Source organism: Brassica napus, chromosome C7 (assembly GCF_020379485.1).
Source record: "Brassica napus cultivar Da-Ae chromosome C7, Da-Ae, whole genome shotgun sequence".
Taxonomy (NCBI): Eukaryota; Viridiplantae; Streptophyta; class Magnoliopsida; order Brassicales; family Brassicaceae; genus Brassica; species Brassica napus.
The window spans coordinates 10,365,421-10,383,790 of NC_063450.1; the positions used below are offsets into that span (position 1 = coordinate 10,365,421).

Sequence of the window (18,370 nt, forward strand, 5' to 3'; positions counted from 1 at the left end):
ATAGGTTGTTAGCTTAAGGTTTTGGAGAGAAGATCTAAGAATTCCTTAGGAGTATTTTATTTGAACTCCGGTTTTCTATATATCCCTATCTAATTATTGCAATTCATTCAGTTTATCTTTATTTCTTTTTTTGATTATGTCTGAGTAATTACCTTGTTAGACTTAGGGTTTATATGGTTATGAAGAATTATTGATATTAGAACTGAGAAGGTGATAAATTGACATCCTTCACAGAGTTATGACTTATTGCTTGCATTCTAGAGTAGCTAACTAGAATCATGATTTAGGAGTTGACAACTAGGAGAGTAGGCTCATACCTGATAGTAATTCTGCTGAGCTATGTTATTAAGCGCATGCAAGATCTGGTTTAGAAACCTAGTGAACTTATCAATCCGATCATTAACGCTTGTCGGAAGAGCATCGATCGACACCCTATAGGTGCATCGATCGATACCCGTTCCGTGTGACACACGAGAGTGTGGACATAAAATTCCAACACGTAGACTCACAGGTTGAGCTGGAAAATCTTATATTAGTATTCGAGTTCTAAGATTGATTATCACATGCACTTGGCAACTATGTCATAGTTTGGATTACCTAACCTGAAAGTCTAGCTTCTGTTTTATCTATGCAAACACATTCCATCTATCCTATTTACTGCTTATTTAATATTTATTGTTTTCATTTATTTGCATCTTACTATTCATTTGGTTTATTGTGTGCCCACGCTCCATGTGGATTCGATCCTTAAGTATTATAATTGATCTATTATTTAAGAGAGTTGCTTGAGGTTAATTTGAGCATATTAGAGAGAAGAGAGGAACTCTTTCAGAGTCCTTTTGGAACTCCATTAGTTTTAATTTTATTATTTTATATATATTTATCTATTCATCTATAATTTATGTAACAGCTATCATGTATGAATAGATCCACCTGTTAGATCTAGGTTTTCTAGGGTTTTGATGTTCTGTTAAGATATATAATTGATAGGGTGATTAATTGAATCCTTCACATAATTTTTCTTACTTCTTGTGTTTTAGAATAGCTAACTAGAACCCTAATCATAGGATCGTAAGGCGCACGCGAAAGCGTGGTCTATTACCTGAACTGAATTCTACCGAGCTAGGTTTTTAGGCATCAGCAAAAGCTGGTTTAGTTAATCTAGTGAACATATCCATTAGGTCGTTAATGCTTGTCTAAAGAAGTATTGATCGACACTCACTCTATAGTATCGATCGACGCTCACTCCTTATTCGTGGGCGACAACTGGAACATAGGACTTATACATCTGATTACTAATTACATGCAAAAGCTGTATTACTTGCTTATTGAATTGAGTTCTAGGATTAACTCTTAGAATATATATATTATAGTTATTGTAGCATGATTGAAACCCTAAGTCTAGTATCACTTCATCCATCACAAACAACTCCTCTATTTACTGATTTCTTATTTATCGCTTTATATTATTTGACCTAGCTTAATCTGAAACTCATTTCTATTGTGGGAGATATCGAGTCTCTGTGGATACGATCCTTAAGTACTACAATCGATCTCTTATTTGAGATAGTTTCTCTTGGGGTAATTTGAACACATCAGTTGTCTTGACGAAGGATCTTTTTCCTCCTCGGGAGTATAATAAACTCAAGGCTTGAAATATTTGTGGGAACCGAAATTCGCACTGTCGATTTCCATTTAAATAAAGAAACTAGGAAAACCCTAATTTCCCAGAGGTCCCGGATATCTGCTAATACCACACGCCAAGCAATCAGAACACAATAAAGACAACGATAAAGTATAAGAAATCGAAAAGAGAGCAAAGAAGATCTTATTTCGAATTCGCGTTTGAGCGTTACAACAAGGTAAGAGCCTGGGCTACGAGAGCTGTTGGCGAGGTTCCTAGTTCTAAAACCCTAAGACGGCAATAACCTAGTTGAGTCGCAGCTCGAATAACAAAAACGAAAATATGACTAAATCGCTCTAAGTGCTAAGTTTGCTCTGAAAAAGTCTTTCCCATGCCTCTTGCCTAGAACTCCTTATATACTGGCTCCTAGGTCGGTTTACGCTTTTTCCCTTCTGCCCTTAAGCCACCATAGCATAAAAATGGAAATATTCCATTTTTTCCGATCTTCGTAATTATCTTCAAAAATTCATATTTATCCGCGGAAACTTGACATTTATCTTTCCTTGCGAACCAAGCGTAAACCGCCATGCGGCTCATGGGCTGTTAGTTAAGAAATCGTAAGTTGGGCCTCGAGTCATGTCTTAGGTCCCTTTGGACCGTCTTCTGACTCGAAGCGTTTATTACGGCTTCTTTCGATAAAGAACGAACTTTTCGCGGTTTTTACGGTAAAGTTTTATCGATAACTTAGAATGGCGGGGAACGTGAAATGGGTTCGCTACGGTCTTCGGGAGATAGCATCGAAGGGTAGACGAGAATGCATGGACTAATGTCGTATCGACGTTTCGGAAGAGCTCGGTCGCTATGTAGCGACCGAGCGGAATGGACGCTCGGTCACTACGTAGCGACCGAGCTTTGGCTCGAGCTCGGTCGCTACGTAGCGGCCGAGCGGAACACGCATTCGGTCGCTGCGTAGCGACCCTTTTCGAGCTCTTGTCCGATGACTTGCGTTTCCTCCGGAAAGCTTTTCGTAAGGAAGAATCTATTTCGAAAAAGTATTTGTCGAAAAAGGTTTTTCGTTTTCTTCTTCGGGGATTTGGACGTTAGCTTCGTCGCAACCGTTTTCGACCCCAACAGTTAGCCCCTCAGCTCGTTGGTATCGTGGATTTCTAGTGAGATCCCAATGCCCGGTATGGCGAGTTCGGGCGAGATTGGTGTATTTGGGCGAAGTTCGTGTCCGAAAATCCGCAAGTAAATAGTAATTTCTCATGCCTATAAGAAGGGAGGTAATTTCTTCACAATCTTTACACTTACTCATTCTCATAGAGAGGTTTCTTGAAAAATTCTTTCTTCTTTCTCTTTCTCTCTATCATTTCCTTCTTGATAAAAAAAGAAAAACACGAGATGTCGAGTAAGAAGAGGAGTTCGAAGAAAGGGTCCTTGCCCGCGAACGTTTCTGAAGAGCTTCGTGTGCCAAAGATGGAATTCTTTCCTCATTCGGTAGAACCGGCCGAGAACGAGGAATGGTGGGTGGCGTGTTACGGTTCGATCACGCCTCCCAAAGAAAAATCGTTCCCGGTCATGAACCATCGCCCGATGGAGGTAGGTGCACCAAGTTGGAGTACTAGTGAATTCCTCGAGGTCATGCGGTCGTTCTACCATATTTTGGATGCGGTGGAGTTCAGGGTTCCTCGACAAGGAGAGCGCACTAGTAGTCCCCCGAAGGGTTACTTTACCTGTTACGAAGCATTCGTAGTGCGCTGTCGTTTGTGGTTCCCGATCCCCAGAATTATCATCTGTGTGTTGGATCGTTTCGGGGTGGCGATAAGCCAACTGAATCCTCTTGGCGTCCAGCACCTCATTGGATTCTTGATCCTGAACTACGAGCATGGTCTCGCCCTCACCGTCGATCACTTCGAAGCGCTTCTTCGGTTACAGATCATCAAGGATACGAACACGTACAGGCTGGTTCCTCGGAACTTCATGTCAGTGGTAAAGGGGTTTACTTTTAACTTCAACTCGTGGAAGAAGTTTTCCTTCTTTGTTCGTGTAGACGCTGCGTCCGTTGAGGAGAGTTGTATCCCATTGTTCCGGAGGTTGCCGAACGATCGTCCCTTCATAAATCCTCTTGCTCCGTTTCCGGAGGACATTATTGCGGTAAGGGATCTGCTCAGGAACGGTCCTTTTTTCTGGACTTCCTTTACGCCGAAGAGAGTTCGAAAGGTACTGAGGTTTGTGCATCCTAGTCCTGCTTTGGGTGGACAAACAAGGAGTGATTCCGAGCCTGATTATCAAGATCCCGACACCTCTCCCACGATTGCGACGGGGCTGAACTCTTCGACGGGGAAAGACATTGACCTCGGTGACCTGGAGTTTTCGGTGGACGATTGCATGCTTCCGGGATGGGATCCGCACCTTGCTTTCGGCGATGGAAGTGGTACGAGCGAGGTCCCTATTCCGGACTTCGATGATTTCTTCGCTGGTCTTCCGTCGGGCTTCGATGCTCCTCCGGCCACGAACAGTCGAGGAGGCCGAAAGTCGTCACGGAAGGATCTCGTATCATCAACGGGGTATAAGCTTTAAGAATTTTGACGATCGTTATTATTTTTTTTGTTTGTAACGTGTCAATCGGTTTTATAGGGCTTGAACTTGCTTTGATCGGCCATTGAGGCGAGCCATAGAGAGGCCATGATCTATCGCTTTAAAGCGGAGAAGGCAGAAAAGGATCTTGCTCGCATGCGAGACGAGATGTTGGCGCGAGATGCTCAACTCGCTCGTGAGCATGCCAGGGCTGTTCGTAGGGCGGAACGGAAGGGCAAGAGGGAAATTGTCGAGGTGATGAAGACTCGCGCTTCTCAATTCCAGGTTGAGTACGGGAATCTCAAGGACGTTTTCAAATCGCTGGGCGACTTCCGTGAGTGTCGCGGCTCAGTCGGGAGACTTTGGAAGACGCGCGCGGATGACTACGTTTTCGAGAGGGAGATGGAGTTAATGAAGGGTGGCATGAAGGATCATGCTCACGCTGAGACGCTCATTTCTCCGATCGATGGGAAGATTCAGGGATTCTGGGATCCCATCCCGGTTTTTTCTGATACCGTAGAAACCACGACTGATTTTGCCGGTGACGATGAGGAAGTGAACTATCCCGCGGATGCATTTGGAGCTTCCTTGTCCGGGAATTTTAACTTTGATCTGTGAGTTATTTGACGGGAAGAAGTTTTTCCCTTATCTAGTATTTTGCGGCCGAGTGTGGCCTTTGTTCATATATGTCCGGCCGAGTGTGGCCTTCTAACTTTGTATGGGCCTGTTTTGGCCGTTTTTATCGGGACTGGCCGTTGGTGGCTTTGAACCCCTACGGCTATGCGGTTTATATAATGGATGTTTGTTTGAGTTACTTTTTTCGAGTGGGTTTGAAGTAAACATGAGTTGTCGTCTCATATTTAACTTCGTTGAGGCGTTCAATCTGTTGGTTTGTTCGAGACGTGAGTTTTCGTAAAAATTATTTATTCTTACGATCTTTCGGGAACGTTGAGATATGAACGGAGAGACATGTTTTAGGATCTTGTATCATTTAGATATCATGTCTTTGAGATGTCTGAGACCAATGCGATGGGTTTAGGGCAAGACCTAGGTTTACTTTCGGTTTTAAGGTTTGTGCGGTGACTGGCCGGTTATCGGTTTTCCTGTTGCGATTTCTACCTGATTCGTACCGATTTAAAGTCCGCGATAGGTTCTCGGCTTATACGACTTGTATGGTACGAATCGAGCATCTTTCCAGAGACAATTTTTAAGCCAACTCGAAGTGCTAGACCAAAATTTCGGATTTTTTTTGTAGCGCGCTTTCGTCCTTGTGTTGGACGTTCGAAGATCAAAAGAGTGATCAAGTTGCGTTTGTTTAAGACGGCTGATGTGCTCGTCGGGTCCAATCGACGAACGGAGTGTAAGATTTTTAGTGGTCGCGTTCGGATAATTTGTTCGTATCGTCTCGATTTTTAACTTGCCGACGTCTCGCAGTTATTTCGAAGACTATACGTATATTTTCGGTGCTGAAGCGAGATTGTTTTGCGATTTTTGGGCCGTACGAGGCTGCTGACAAGAGTATTAACGTTTGTAGATTTTCTAAGCGTGTTCTGAGAATTTTGCGTTAATTGAAGCGCAGGTGTCTTAAAAAAGAGTGACGCATATTATAGTAAACATTTTCGAAATCTCTAAAAAAATTGATTACAATAACGCATCTTTTCCTATGTGGGAGTATACGAGTATACGCACCCACTCCCCCCCCCCCCCCGTCTTAGAGAGGGGGATAGCTGAACTTGTCTTTGGACGAGCTGCCTACGTACCTCTTTCGAGGATCAAGCCATCTCGTAGTTCTGTTTTATGTCGCGAGCGTTTTCACTCGGCGGTTGTCGCCGTGCTGACCGCCTTGATCGTGATGACCGTGGCCGGGTCAGCGTTCTCTTCCGACTCAACTCGTTGACCGGTCAAGCCGGTTTGGTTTGCTAATTGAGTTACGGTTTGTTAATTCGAAATCGGTTAGGAATTAAACTGGCTGGTTATTGGAAATTGATTTGGTTAGGAGTAAACCGGTTTGCAATTAAATTAGGATCTGGTTCAATTGAATTCAAAATCGGTTAGGGTTAATCGGTCGCTTAGGTCAAATTGATTTCTGGTCAAGGGTTGATCGGGTTGACATTTGACCAGCGGTATGACTTTTCCGTAGACCTTGACCAGACCTGTTTTTAATTGTTCGTAGGGCGTTATGACTCAAATTTTTGTCCTGCTTTCAGATTTGGATAACATTTGAGCATTTGGAGTTCATAGATAACACAGTTCTATTCATTGTTAAAGTGAGCGCTACTCCATTAAAATCTCGAACTAGTTTAGTACTACCGTTATGGAAATTTTGTTTCGAAACATGATCCGTCTCTGTGAATCGAATCTTTTTGAGAGTCTTGTTTGTTTATTATTATTATTGATTGTTAAACCAGAAATAGGATAATAGAGGATTCAACGGTTGTGTGAAATGGTTGATGTTAAGAATGGTTATATTCTATGCACTCGGGCATATAATAGCTATGTACTATCATCGCATTGTTTGTCGTTGTATGGTGCAATAGGCATATGATTGTTCTGTGTGGTGTGTTAGACACCGTGTTTGTTTCATGCTAGAGCTAGGCTACATAGTTGTAGTGCTATGAACTAGGTCAGTGGTTTGTGGTTTAGCATCTCATACATCACTGAGTGACTCCCCTGTTACTCATCCCTCCTTCCTTTCTTTTTTCAGGTGAAACCGACGAGCATGAGTGATTATCAAACCGGTGCTATTGGATTTTTGGGTTTTTATCGTTTATGTTATTTCCTATTTCATACTTTCGAATTTATGCTGTTATCAGTATTTGATGTTTGACTTTATGATTCTGTATTTGACTTGATATTATAATGTGGAATTTATTATTGTTTCAGTATCTATTATTATATTAATTTTGCTTTTATATTATTTGAGAAAATCGGGTGTCATATCATTTTCCTCTATCGGCTGTAACTAAGAGATGACCATAAAATCGAAAGACTATACAGATGCAATTGATGATTTTGTGAAATATTAATTGTCTAAAACTAATATGTGTCCACCTTTTGACTACGAAGTAGATAATCTTGTTTCCGGTATAGATTTGCCATTTCAAATCAGATCTGATGAGATGCTCACTAGAATGTCAACGTAGATGATTTGTTGATATGCTTTCAATCTAATCTGGCTCGGTTAACTAGCGATATGATTACTCACATGTACGGGTGGACATTTCGGTTATTTTCTCGGTTTGGTTCGGGTTCGGTTCGGTTCTAGTATTTTTCCAACTGATGTAAACCATAGTTAGTTTGGTTCGGTTTGTGTTCGGTTCGGTTTATATTCGGTTCGGTTTGTATTCGGTTCGGTTTGTATTTTGTTTGGTTTGTTGTTTTGGATCGGATTAATTATATTCTTTTTAGTTTAATTTTTCTAAGAGAAATTATATTTCAAAACATAAATTATGTAAGCATAAATAAATTCAATATAAAACTGAAACAAAAACCTTTAAAAAATCACAAAAAGTATATAAAAATTAAAACAAATGAAAGTTAAGTAAAGTAAAAAAACCTAACATCATTAGTAATGTTTCTTATATCATTAAAATTAAAAAGCATGCAATAAATAAAATATTTTAAATCAAAATATTTTGATGATTACATATTAGGTTAGAAAAATATAAGTTAATGAATAAAAAATGAAAAATTTGTGGTTTGGTATTAAAATTTTAGTATATTGGTATTACTAATATTTTTAATTAAAATAATTACAAAAATACATCGGTGTTTCGGTTTGGTTCAGGCGAACCGAACCGAACCGAACCATTCGAGTTGGGAAAATCATCAACTGAATGGTTTGAAATAGACTTTGGTTCGGTTCGAATCGGTTTCGGTTCGGTTGGTTTGGTTTGACTCGGTTCGGTTCGGTTTTTTGCCCACCCCTACTCACATGAACGGACGTATTCTATTTAGTCATTTTTAATGGGTCTAAGCCCGCAAGTCCGTCAACACTATGGTTTTAGGATGTAAGACCATTATTAACCCGGGTTCTTAGGATGAGTTCTTACCTTCGGCTAAGAACTGTTTTTTGTTAATTTTAACTAAGAAAAACTAAGAACTGTCTCTTAAAAAGAGATATAAGAGCCGGTTCTTAGCCGAAAAATATAAAAAATAATAAATAAATAAAAAAGTGTCAAATCATGAGTTAAGGACCCCAAATTAAGAATCTTGGTTAATCATGCTCTAAGATACTCTTTTTTTCTATATACTAGGTGGTAACCCGCACCTTGTGCGGTATGAGAATATAAAAAAATTGCATTTATATTTTACTTCATTATTTCAAGTTTACATGTTGGTTACATTCTTATATTAGGTTTGTATTATTTGAGTTGTGAATTTGTTATATATAACATATTACTGGGTCTTATTTAAAATAAAAATGGTGGTATTTTATATGGACATTTAAAATTTAAAAAGAAACTACGGGCTAATTAGATAATAATATTATTTGAAATATTGATTTTCCAAATTTAAGCTCCAAATTTAAGCCTTATAGTTCGGTAATGGGATAGAGTATATTATTATTTTATGCACTTAATCAGATATTAACAAATTACACTCTTCTAAATACGTAAAGTTTGAAATTAACGTGCACACAAAATTGAACATTTAAATTAAATAGACCATCATATTTCATATATTTCATATATTCCATATTTAAATAAAAAAAAATACTATTGATGTTTTAAAGATTGCCCTGAAATTCGTGAGATTTCTATCATAACGAAAGAAATAATAAAAACTCATTAAAAAGCAATCTTTTTTCTTGTCAACCAAAAAACAATCTTTCTTTATACCTTTCTTTTTGCGTATATTTTGATTTCTATTGTCCATTAAGAAAAACTTTACAGCTAAAGTTTATATATTAATTGAATAGATACATAGGAGGTTAAAACACTCATTGCTACGAACTTGGTTAAGGATTCAGAGTTATATAACACGAACAATTGCTCAAAATATCAGCAGTATTCGAAAAGATTCAATTAGACTAATGTAACAATGAACAATAATGAAGATCAGTTATATTTTCAATACATGAATCATAGTGATCATAGTCATACATCAATAGTCACAAATATAATGAATGTATACTCTTTTTCAAATAACTTAAAAATATATCTAAAATGTTTTAATGTTATTCGCAAGTGTCTTTAACAGAGTGTGTGTAAAATCTACACAACAAAGCTTGAAATGCTTATGATATGATTCAGTTAGAACATAGTAGACAATGGACCTTGCTGTGTAGTTCATTAACATAAATTTTGATGGTACATTGCGCATTATACCACATACCATCAGGGTTAATAATTTTTAGTGATTTTGTTTAATATTATAGATAAATGAATGGACATAAAAAAAATTATATTGACTATGAAATCCATAATTCCATATAACCCTAAAATCACGCCAAAAAATCCATAATTGATCGCATATTTATTCAAAATTTTGACCATAGGGATTTAACATCTTATGTTACTATCACATATGTCACGATTGATCAATCAGTGCGAATATTATCCTCTAAAATTGGAAAGAATACAATAGACTTCCCATAATTGAAATACCACAAACACGAAAGTCAATCATTCCGAAAATATTTGATTGACTCAAATTTCATGACCAACTTTCATTAATCTTTTGAATTGGAGCATTCAATATTTGACACCGAGATTTACTCCATTAAGGAAATATAGCTTAATCAAGATCCAATGACAGTGGTTTTTCCGATTCAGTCAAATATATCATGGACTATATGTTTCATTTTCGAGTAATATCTTCGTATTGTATCTAAGTGTTTATAATCAGAATAAAAATACGATTATATTGTTGATGTGATCGAGTATACACAACTATTATGCTAACATATTACTAATAATATATTACTAATAATAACTAACTAATATACAACAACACAGAGACAAATCGCACAACATAGTATATCATCTTGTTTATGGGTTATTCAGCATAGTATATTATATAACATAAATTAGAAAATTATATAATATGATGGCCAATAACATAATATTATCTCGAGTTGATAGGGATGTTAAAAAGTATCAATATAACTTAACATGGCATATAAATTATATTATCCATAGAGTTCACATTTTATACAATAGTGTCGTGACATGGATGTATAAAAAGTTTCAATCTTCTAAATTTAGTGAACAACGTTCATGAAATGAGACTATATGTTTTTGACAAGATGCTCATAATAAATGCTTAGAATCAAGATGCATAAAATGAAACATATATTATATGTTTTTGGCAATGGCATGACACGTAATTAGTCTATGTCAAAGAGGGTTATTTAAAAAAGGTTGTGAGGTGGAATGTGGTGTTGACACCTAGGAAATGACAAAGTTGTGAATCACACATGGGATAAAGGTTTATTTATAAAAGTGATCTTCAAATAATAAGAAGGGTGTTGTAAACTTAAGGATTTAGAACTGTAAGTTTCTGTATATTATTAATGAATAAGTGTTCCCTTTATATAGGGGTTACAAGAGAGATAAATGGAAATACAATAATATGAAAGATTACAAATCATAAACATAAACGAATTAGGAAATAGGCATGTTGTAGCCGCCTCTCTCTCCTCTCCAAGTCTCTCGGCCGCCTCTCTCTCTCTAGGGTTGGGCCGTCTCTCTCTCTAAGTGTATGGGCCGGTTATGGACCGGGCCGGTTATGGACATCCACCAATTGATTTATAACACTCCCCCTTGGATGCCATAACCATACAGAGATTGTAATACGCTTAATGTTGCCTCATTAAAACCTTATTAGGAAAACCCAGTGGGACAAAACCATGATGAAGGAAAAAGAGTACAACACGTACTACTCCCCCTGATGTGAACCTCAGTGGAGGTCCTTCAGCCTACGCATCCCAACCTGATGCGTGAGCTTCTTGAACGTGCAGGTAGGAAGTGCCTTGGTGAATAGGTCAGCTGAATTGTCACTGGATCGTACTTGGACGACCTGGACCTCACCGGCTTTCTGAAGCTCGTGAGTAAAGAAGAAGTTAGGCAATATGTGTTTCGTCCTATCACCTTTTATGTAACCGTCCTTGAGCTGAGCAATGCACGCAGCATTGTCCTCATACATCACGGTTGGCTTTTTGCACTCGGCCATCCCGCAATCAGCTCGGACGTGTTGGGTCATCGACCTCAACCAAACACACTCTCGGCTGGCCTCATGTATGGCCAAGATTTCCGAGTGATTAAATGAAGTGTCCGCGATGGTTTGTTTCATGGAACGCCATGATATGGCCGTACCTCCATGTGTAAAGACATATCCTGTCTGTGATCAAGCTTGATGTGGATCTGATAAATAACCAGCATCAGCAAAGCCAACTAAACCATCTTTGTTATGGTTAGTATAATATAGACCCAAGTCTTTCGTTCTTTGCAGAGAACGAAGAACATGTTTGATCCCATTTCAATGCCTCTGGGTCGGACAGGAGCTAAACCTAGATAGTAGGTTCACGACAAAGCTTATACCAGGCCGTGTGTGAGTTGCCAAGTACATTAAAGCTCCTATGGCACTGAGAGACCTCACGACCATGGGACTGGTCAGAGAATGGCAATCGGCCATATTGAATCTCTTGAGTACCTTTTCAGTGTATGTCATCTGATGCACAAGGATCCCATCATTTATGTACTCAAGTTGTAATCCCAAACAGAATTTTGTTTTCCCGAAATCTTTCATCTCGAATTCTTTCTTAAGGTATTCAACCGTTTGGGAAATTGTATCCAGAGGTTCCTAAGATATTCAGATCATATATTTCGATGATTATCAATATTGTTCTCGAGAACTTGCTGTACATTCAGCTCAATACCCTCTAGTACTTTCATTATCCAGTGGACAATATAAATATGTAGTCTCTACATCAGTTTGCTGCAAGTCTAATTTTCTCTCTTATATAGTCAGACTTATGAGAAATCTTAAAAGTAGTTGCATCCACCACATGGGAGTATATCTCCTCATAATCTATTACTGGTCTTTGTGAGAATCCTTGTGCAACATTAGCTTTATATCTCACAATTTATATTTCTCACAAGACCCATTTATATCCACTGGTTTTAACATGATATGGCGTTTTTATCATATGGCCAAATACACCTTTCTTCTTTAAACTATTTAACCCCACGTTTCCATTCAATCTGTTCTACGAGTGCGCACTCTTATATTGACGTGGGTTCATGATCCTCGCATATATTCATAAATTCAAGTGCTACCTTGTATCATCTTATGTCGACATTCCTTATTGTGTTTCATTATGTTCCAGACATGATATAATCGATTGAGATTCATTATTATCAGGACTTTTAATACTTTTGGCGTCCCAAGCTACATTGTTTGGTACTTGTACCTTAGAGCCGGCCGGCCTTATCTCTATGTCTGGGATGGTTTCCTTGACCTCGGATTTGTTTTATCATTTTATGCACCTTTCTCTTTTGTTTCCGAGGATTCTTATCTTTGGAACTTATTGGTCTATCTTGTATAGACTCTGTAGCAACTTGAATGTGTCTCTCTTGGACATCAATTTAGTTGGTGCTTTACAAGCTGGTTTATATATGACTTAGTCATTCTTTTTCGGGTCAGCAAATGTGTCTGGCATTTGATTAGCTAGCTTTGTAAATGTATAATCTTTGGACGTCTATTTCACATTCTTTAGTCCGAGGATCTTGCCAAGTCAATGATGGTCGATGCCATTCTATTTCTCTTACCAGCTTATTATTTTCTCCCCCTAATGTTGGATAGTCAGATCCATTAAACTTTGCAATCCGTGTTCTTGGCCACTAAATAGATCACCCATATTTGGCTTAAGGTACTTCATTATTTGTGGGAGATTCATATCCAACATATATCCCCATCCTCATCCTCTTCTAAGGATCCATCTTAGACGGCACATATATTTGTGGTGGCTTATCCAAATATCTCAAGATGTTATATGTCTGGCTCATGACCCGTAATAAATTTGAGATGGGAATATCTATGCTCACTTAATGGTCTGATGCTTATTAGTAAAGATGCATGTAAATTCGTGTGTCCCCAAGCCTTGGACTGAGAGTTTGGACCTATGGGTAATGGCCAATACAGATTTATAAAAGGATTCAACCAAGCTATATATAGTATGGACATGTGCGGATTTGTCCTCACTGCCCCCTCATGGACATACTATAATCTTTAAGTGCTTTGGGACATCATGGCCTAATGAGTTTCCCTTGTGTTCATGCTACACACGTGAGATTCTATGGGATAACTCTTTGTGCCCTTTACAATATCAATTTCGCATCATGTTTTGGACCAGGATGGCCAATCCGGTCATACCATAAAGTGTATAATTTCGTGAGTAAACCATTCTGGTTACCATGACTATTGCCTCTATCATACTGATATTGGCATAGTCTAGATCAATAGAGAATGCATGTATAGTTTTTTTTTTAGTCAATCTGAAGTTTCATAATCCATAAGATCGTCCTTCTCATGATTAAAGTCATTTTCATCATCTTGGTAAGTCATTTGGGCTTCAGGATTCTTCCCTTTCAGACTCTCTTGATAGAGGTCAACAAGATGCTTGGGAGTCCTACAAGTCTTAGCCCAATGATTGCTCATTCCACATCTATGGCACACGTATTTCTCTGATTTAGTCGAGTGTTGGGGTTTGAAAGAAGATCCACGGCCATGACCATGGCCTCATCCAAATGAGCCACGGTCTCGTCCATGGTCTCGACCATTTCCTCGCCCGCGGCCAAAGGATCTTCGACCGCTGCCACGTCCGTTCGATTTGTCTCGACCACGGCCATACTGGCCGTTTCCTTGGACGTGATTGGACTCTTTATTGTCCTCTGTAGCGTGTGCATCAGGTAGTGGAGCTGATCCAAGTGGTCTCATCTTTTCACTTTTCTCATTAGTAATTCATTGTTCTGCTCAGCGAGCAAGAGACAAGAAATAAGATTAGCATAGGTTTTGAAACCTTTCTTTCGGTACTATTGTTGTAACAGCACATTGCTTGCATGGAAAGTGGAAAAGGTTTTCTCAAGCATATCCTGTTCCGTAATACTTTCACCACACAGTTTCATTTTAGAAACAATCTTAAACAGTGCAGAGTTATATTCGTCCACCGACTTATAGTCTTGGATCCTCAGATTAGTCCAATCAAACCGAGCTTTTGGTAAGATCACCGTTCTCTGGTGATCATATCTCGATTTTAATTCAGTCCAAAGATCTAGTGGATTCTCAATGGTTAGATATTGATCCTTGAGACTCTCAGCTGGATGATGACGAATGATCAAGATGGCTCTGTAACGATCCTTTTCATTGGCATTATTGTTCTCGGTGATACATTCACCGAGACCCTTGGATTTCAAGATGATCTTAGCATCGAGCGCCCACTGAAGGTAATTGTCTCCAGATAGATTTAGGACAGCGAAATCAAAGTTGTTGATTTTCGACATCTGAAGTTATAGATTAATATTTTTAGATCTTTTAGGAATAGTTTTTAATGTGTAAACGATTAGTATTTTATGTTCAAACAATCAAACAAGCCTTCACAGCCAAGATATATGCCTCACGGCCAATGAGCAAGCCGCACGGCCATGGATGCAAACTAGTTCGTTTTTATGCATTTAGTTTGTCGTGTAATTGCAATCCTAACATGGTTTGTTTCTATCAGTTCATGATGCAATCAAAACAAGCAAACCTATCGGCCAAGCAAAGATCAAGTCACACGGCTATTTGATTCAATTCAACACCATTCCTAGAATAAGTTCTAAGTGTAATTGCAATCAATCAATGTGATTAAGTTATGGTATGAATGCAACAAGGCCACACGGCCACGAGTATGATCAAGTCTAGAACAGTTTAACCTAATATGTAGTTTCAGATTTCGATTTTAAAATAATCTAAACTAGGTCATTAGGGTTTTAGTTTAAACAAGCCAAACAATCAGATTCGAGTTTGAACAATCCTAACAATAGTTCTAGGTGATCAAATCAACCAATCAATGTTCAATTTCAAACAATCAAAATCGATTTTCAGAATTAGGGTTTTAGTGTTTCGATTTTATTAACAAGCAATTTCAATTTCAGGATGATCAAATTCAATCTCAATCAATCAATCAATCAGTTTTAATTAATCAATAGTTTTCGAATTAGGGTTTAGGGATTTCGAAAATTTATCTTAGATCATAGGGATTTGATTTGAGATTCAAAACCTTTAAGGTTCTGATTTTAATTGATCAATGGATCAATCTCGATTTTTAGGGTTTCGGGATCGAACTTATAGAGCTTCGATTTACTCGCATAGGGATTGATCTATTATCCTATGGCTTTCATCTTAGAGATTATATTTTAGGGTTTCATTCTTTACAATCAACCAAATTCGATTCATTATGTTCTTAGAATTCAAAATACCTTTAGTTTAGTTGTTTGTAGAAACTGGACCACCAAGAATGAACCTCTAGCATAGACACGATCGGGACGCGAGCTGGCTGGGACGCGGGCTGCTTCTATCGGATCGCTAGCGGCTCTGATGCGAATGGGAGCTGTTGCTGTCGGATCGCAAGCTGTCCTTGATGTAGGATGGATCTGAGTTCGTCTAGGATCAGGAACACCTTGGGGCTGGAGCTGATCAGGTGGACACGAGCTGGAATGGAGTCGCGAACGGATTAGGGTTCGTCGGTATCGTCGGGTTCGGATTAGGGTTCCAAAGCAAATCGGGGTGCACTTTATCTGTGCGTAAGGGCGCGTCGGTGGTCAGGTCGACAAACGGTTTGCACTGACTGATTCGTCTCGGCCAGGGCTTCGATTTGATATCTTGATCGTTTTCTGGGTCCTCACGGTTTGGGAGAACGGCCTCTTCGAAGTTCCGAGGCAGATTTCTTTTCATTTAGGGTTTTAGGGTTTTAGCTATTTGGTTTTAGGCTCAGGGTGTTAGAGGCTATCGTGCTAATAACGTGTTGTAAACTTAAGGATTTAGAACTGTAAGTTTATGTATATTATTAATGAATAAGTGTTCCTTTTATATAGAGGTTACAAGAGAGAGAAATAGAAATACAAATACAATAAAATGAAAGATTACAAATCATAAACATAAACGAATTAGGAAATAGGCAAGTTGTAGCCGCCTCTCTCTCCTCTCTAAGTCTCGCGGCCGCCTCTCTCTCTTTAGGGTTGGACCGTCTCTCTCTAAGTATATGGACCGGTTATGGACTGGGCCGGTTATGGACTGGGCCGGTTATGGACATCCACCGATTGATTTATAATGAAGGGGTTTTTTTTTTATCTATATTGTGTTTCAGTAACCTCATGTAATCCGAAACTTGTTTCTACATGTAGACGTCACAATTTGGTGAACAATATTAAATCTTTGTGTTGTTTTTATCACGTTTATTATATTCTTCCGCATTATCTTCTCGCATATGTTATAATATGATTTATATATGGTGCTGATAGACTATGGATGCATTTCTTCACAACGTTATATAGGTCAAGGATATGCAGCTTATGTTAGAAATTCTAAAGACTAAGATAGCCGTAAACAAGTATGACATCAAATTGTTACAATTAATTCCAAATGTCCATTCGACAATAAGGGCAATACCCGTTGGTATCTAGCCAAGGCAATAAACATATGGAGTGAAACTTATGGGTGCATGGTAGGTGGACCAATGTCTCACCCATCTTCAACTGGTCAAGACATATAGCACACTCTTGTTGTTCCCTTACTCGCCACCCGAACCATTTGACAAGCCTTCCCCGGCTCTTCTTCAACCCAACTAACTCTGTCGGTAAATCCATGAGAGATTTAATTTTCCCTTGCTCCAATTTATTCACTTTGTCTTTGCCATTTTGCCTGAACTTGAAAATTCAAAGTAAAATTCGAGACGAGTAAATGTCAAATTTGGTAATCTTTAAATTGAAACCCTTGCTAAAATGCGCCTAGTCGAGAAAAGTCGGTTAGCGCTAAAAGGATAAAATAATTGTCCGACAAAAGGCAATCTCACAATTATATGCTCATGTGATACCACATGTTAGAAAGATAATAGTGCATCATCATGCGTCATTATCAAGGAATTAAAGCAAAATGCTTCAGCTGATTCGGTGCATTTTAAGGTGAATTAGGACTTGGTTTGCTATCATACACTTGTTTAAACAAACCAAACCTTCTTCGCGGGTTTCTCAGCCGCTCGTCCAATCTATCTTTCGCCTCTTTGGCTGCTCCTACAAGCTTCTCGTCGTTATCAACACCGTAAGATTTGTTCCTAACATTTCTCTCCTATAATTTTATAAATTTTGTAAGTTACAATCTTTCCCAAGAAAATGTTTGAACTTTTTTCTTTTATTTTAGTCGTTTCATTACCGAGAAGGAGACATAGGCTTGGTGACTCTCGTGATTGGTAGTGTAGAGAGAGAAGGATGGTCGGCGAGTCCATACGTGTCCCGTTGCTGCCGCCACAGAAGCCGTGTTGGATAAGTCAATCGGTGGAGCACCGCCGTGAAATCGCCGCCTCCTCGCGCACTCAACTCCTGGAAGCATACCAGCCATAGGTTTTATTCTTGTTGTGTTTTAGCTTGCTTAGAGGAAGGGAGAGAGGGTGAGAGAGAGAGAGAAATGACAGGCAGTTACAAAGGTTTATATCGCTAATAATTGAGAGCAATATGATATAATGATGGAAAAATATAAAGATGGGTTAGTTAGGTATAAACTAAAAGTTAGTTAAAAGTTCAAAAAATTTAATCTAAAAGTTAGTTTTAAATTAGATAACAGTTTCTTATTTAGCATTAGAATTTCCTTTTCCCCTATCTTTTCCATCTTGACTGAAGGCCTTTTGACAAAAAACAAACTTTTACATCTTGACGGTACAGACTTTAGTAAAGATATGAAACATTATATTGTAATTAAAAAAAGAACAAACAGGAGCCCTGGTAGTGTTGTATTAGATAACTAATCACGGGACTATTTTTTACAGAAAAAATCGTATAATAAGACTATGTTAAATCAAATTAGTAAAAAATAAAAAATCATTGGTAAAATATATAGGAAAATGATTAAAGACACGTAAATAATGTGAGAGCAGAAAACAAGAAAGAAAAATGCATTCGCTCTATTTTACTACAG

The 18,370-nt window shown here is 38.4% G+C and overlaps 1 protein-coding gene across 4 annotated transcripts; it reads right to left on the minus strand.

Annotated features, from left to right (window-relative positions):
* Positions 1 to 16,780: 16,780 nt before the first annotated feature.
* LOC106445638 (probable E3 ubiquitin-protein ligase RHY1A) lies at positions 16,781 to 18,088 on the minus strand. Of its 4 annotated transcripts, none has more exons than XM_013887222.3 (3): positions 17,612 to 18,088; positions 17,415 to 17,527; positions 16,781 to 17,104 (listed from the first exon to the last, which is right to left on the minus strand). In XM_013887222.3, exons 1-3 carry the CDS (start codon positions 17,795 to 17,797, stop codon positions 16,816 to 16,818), a joined length of 588 nt encoding a protein of 195 aa, XP_013742676.1. In that variant the 5' UTR covers positions 17,798 to 18,088; the 3' UTR covers positions 16,781 to 16,815. The 4 variants fall into 4 exon arrangements, with proteins under 4 accessions (XP_013742676.1, XP_013742677.1, XP_048618253.1 ...); XM_013887223.3 differs by having other exon boundaries at positions 16,781 to 17,109; XM_048762296.1 differs by having other exon boundaries at positions 17,394 to 17,527.
* Between the last annotated feature and the right edge of the window lie 282 nt (positions 18,089 to 18,370).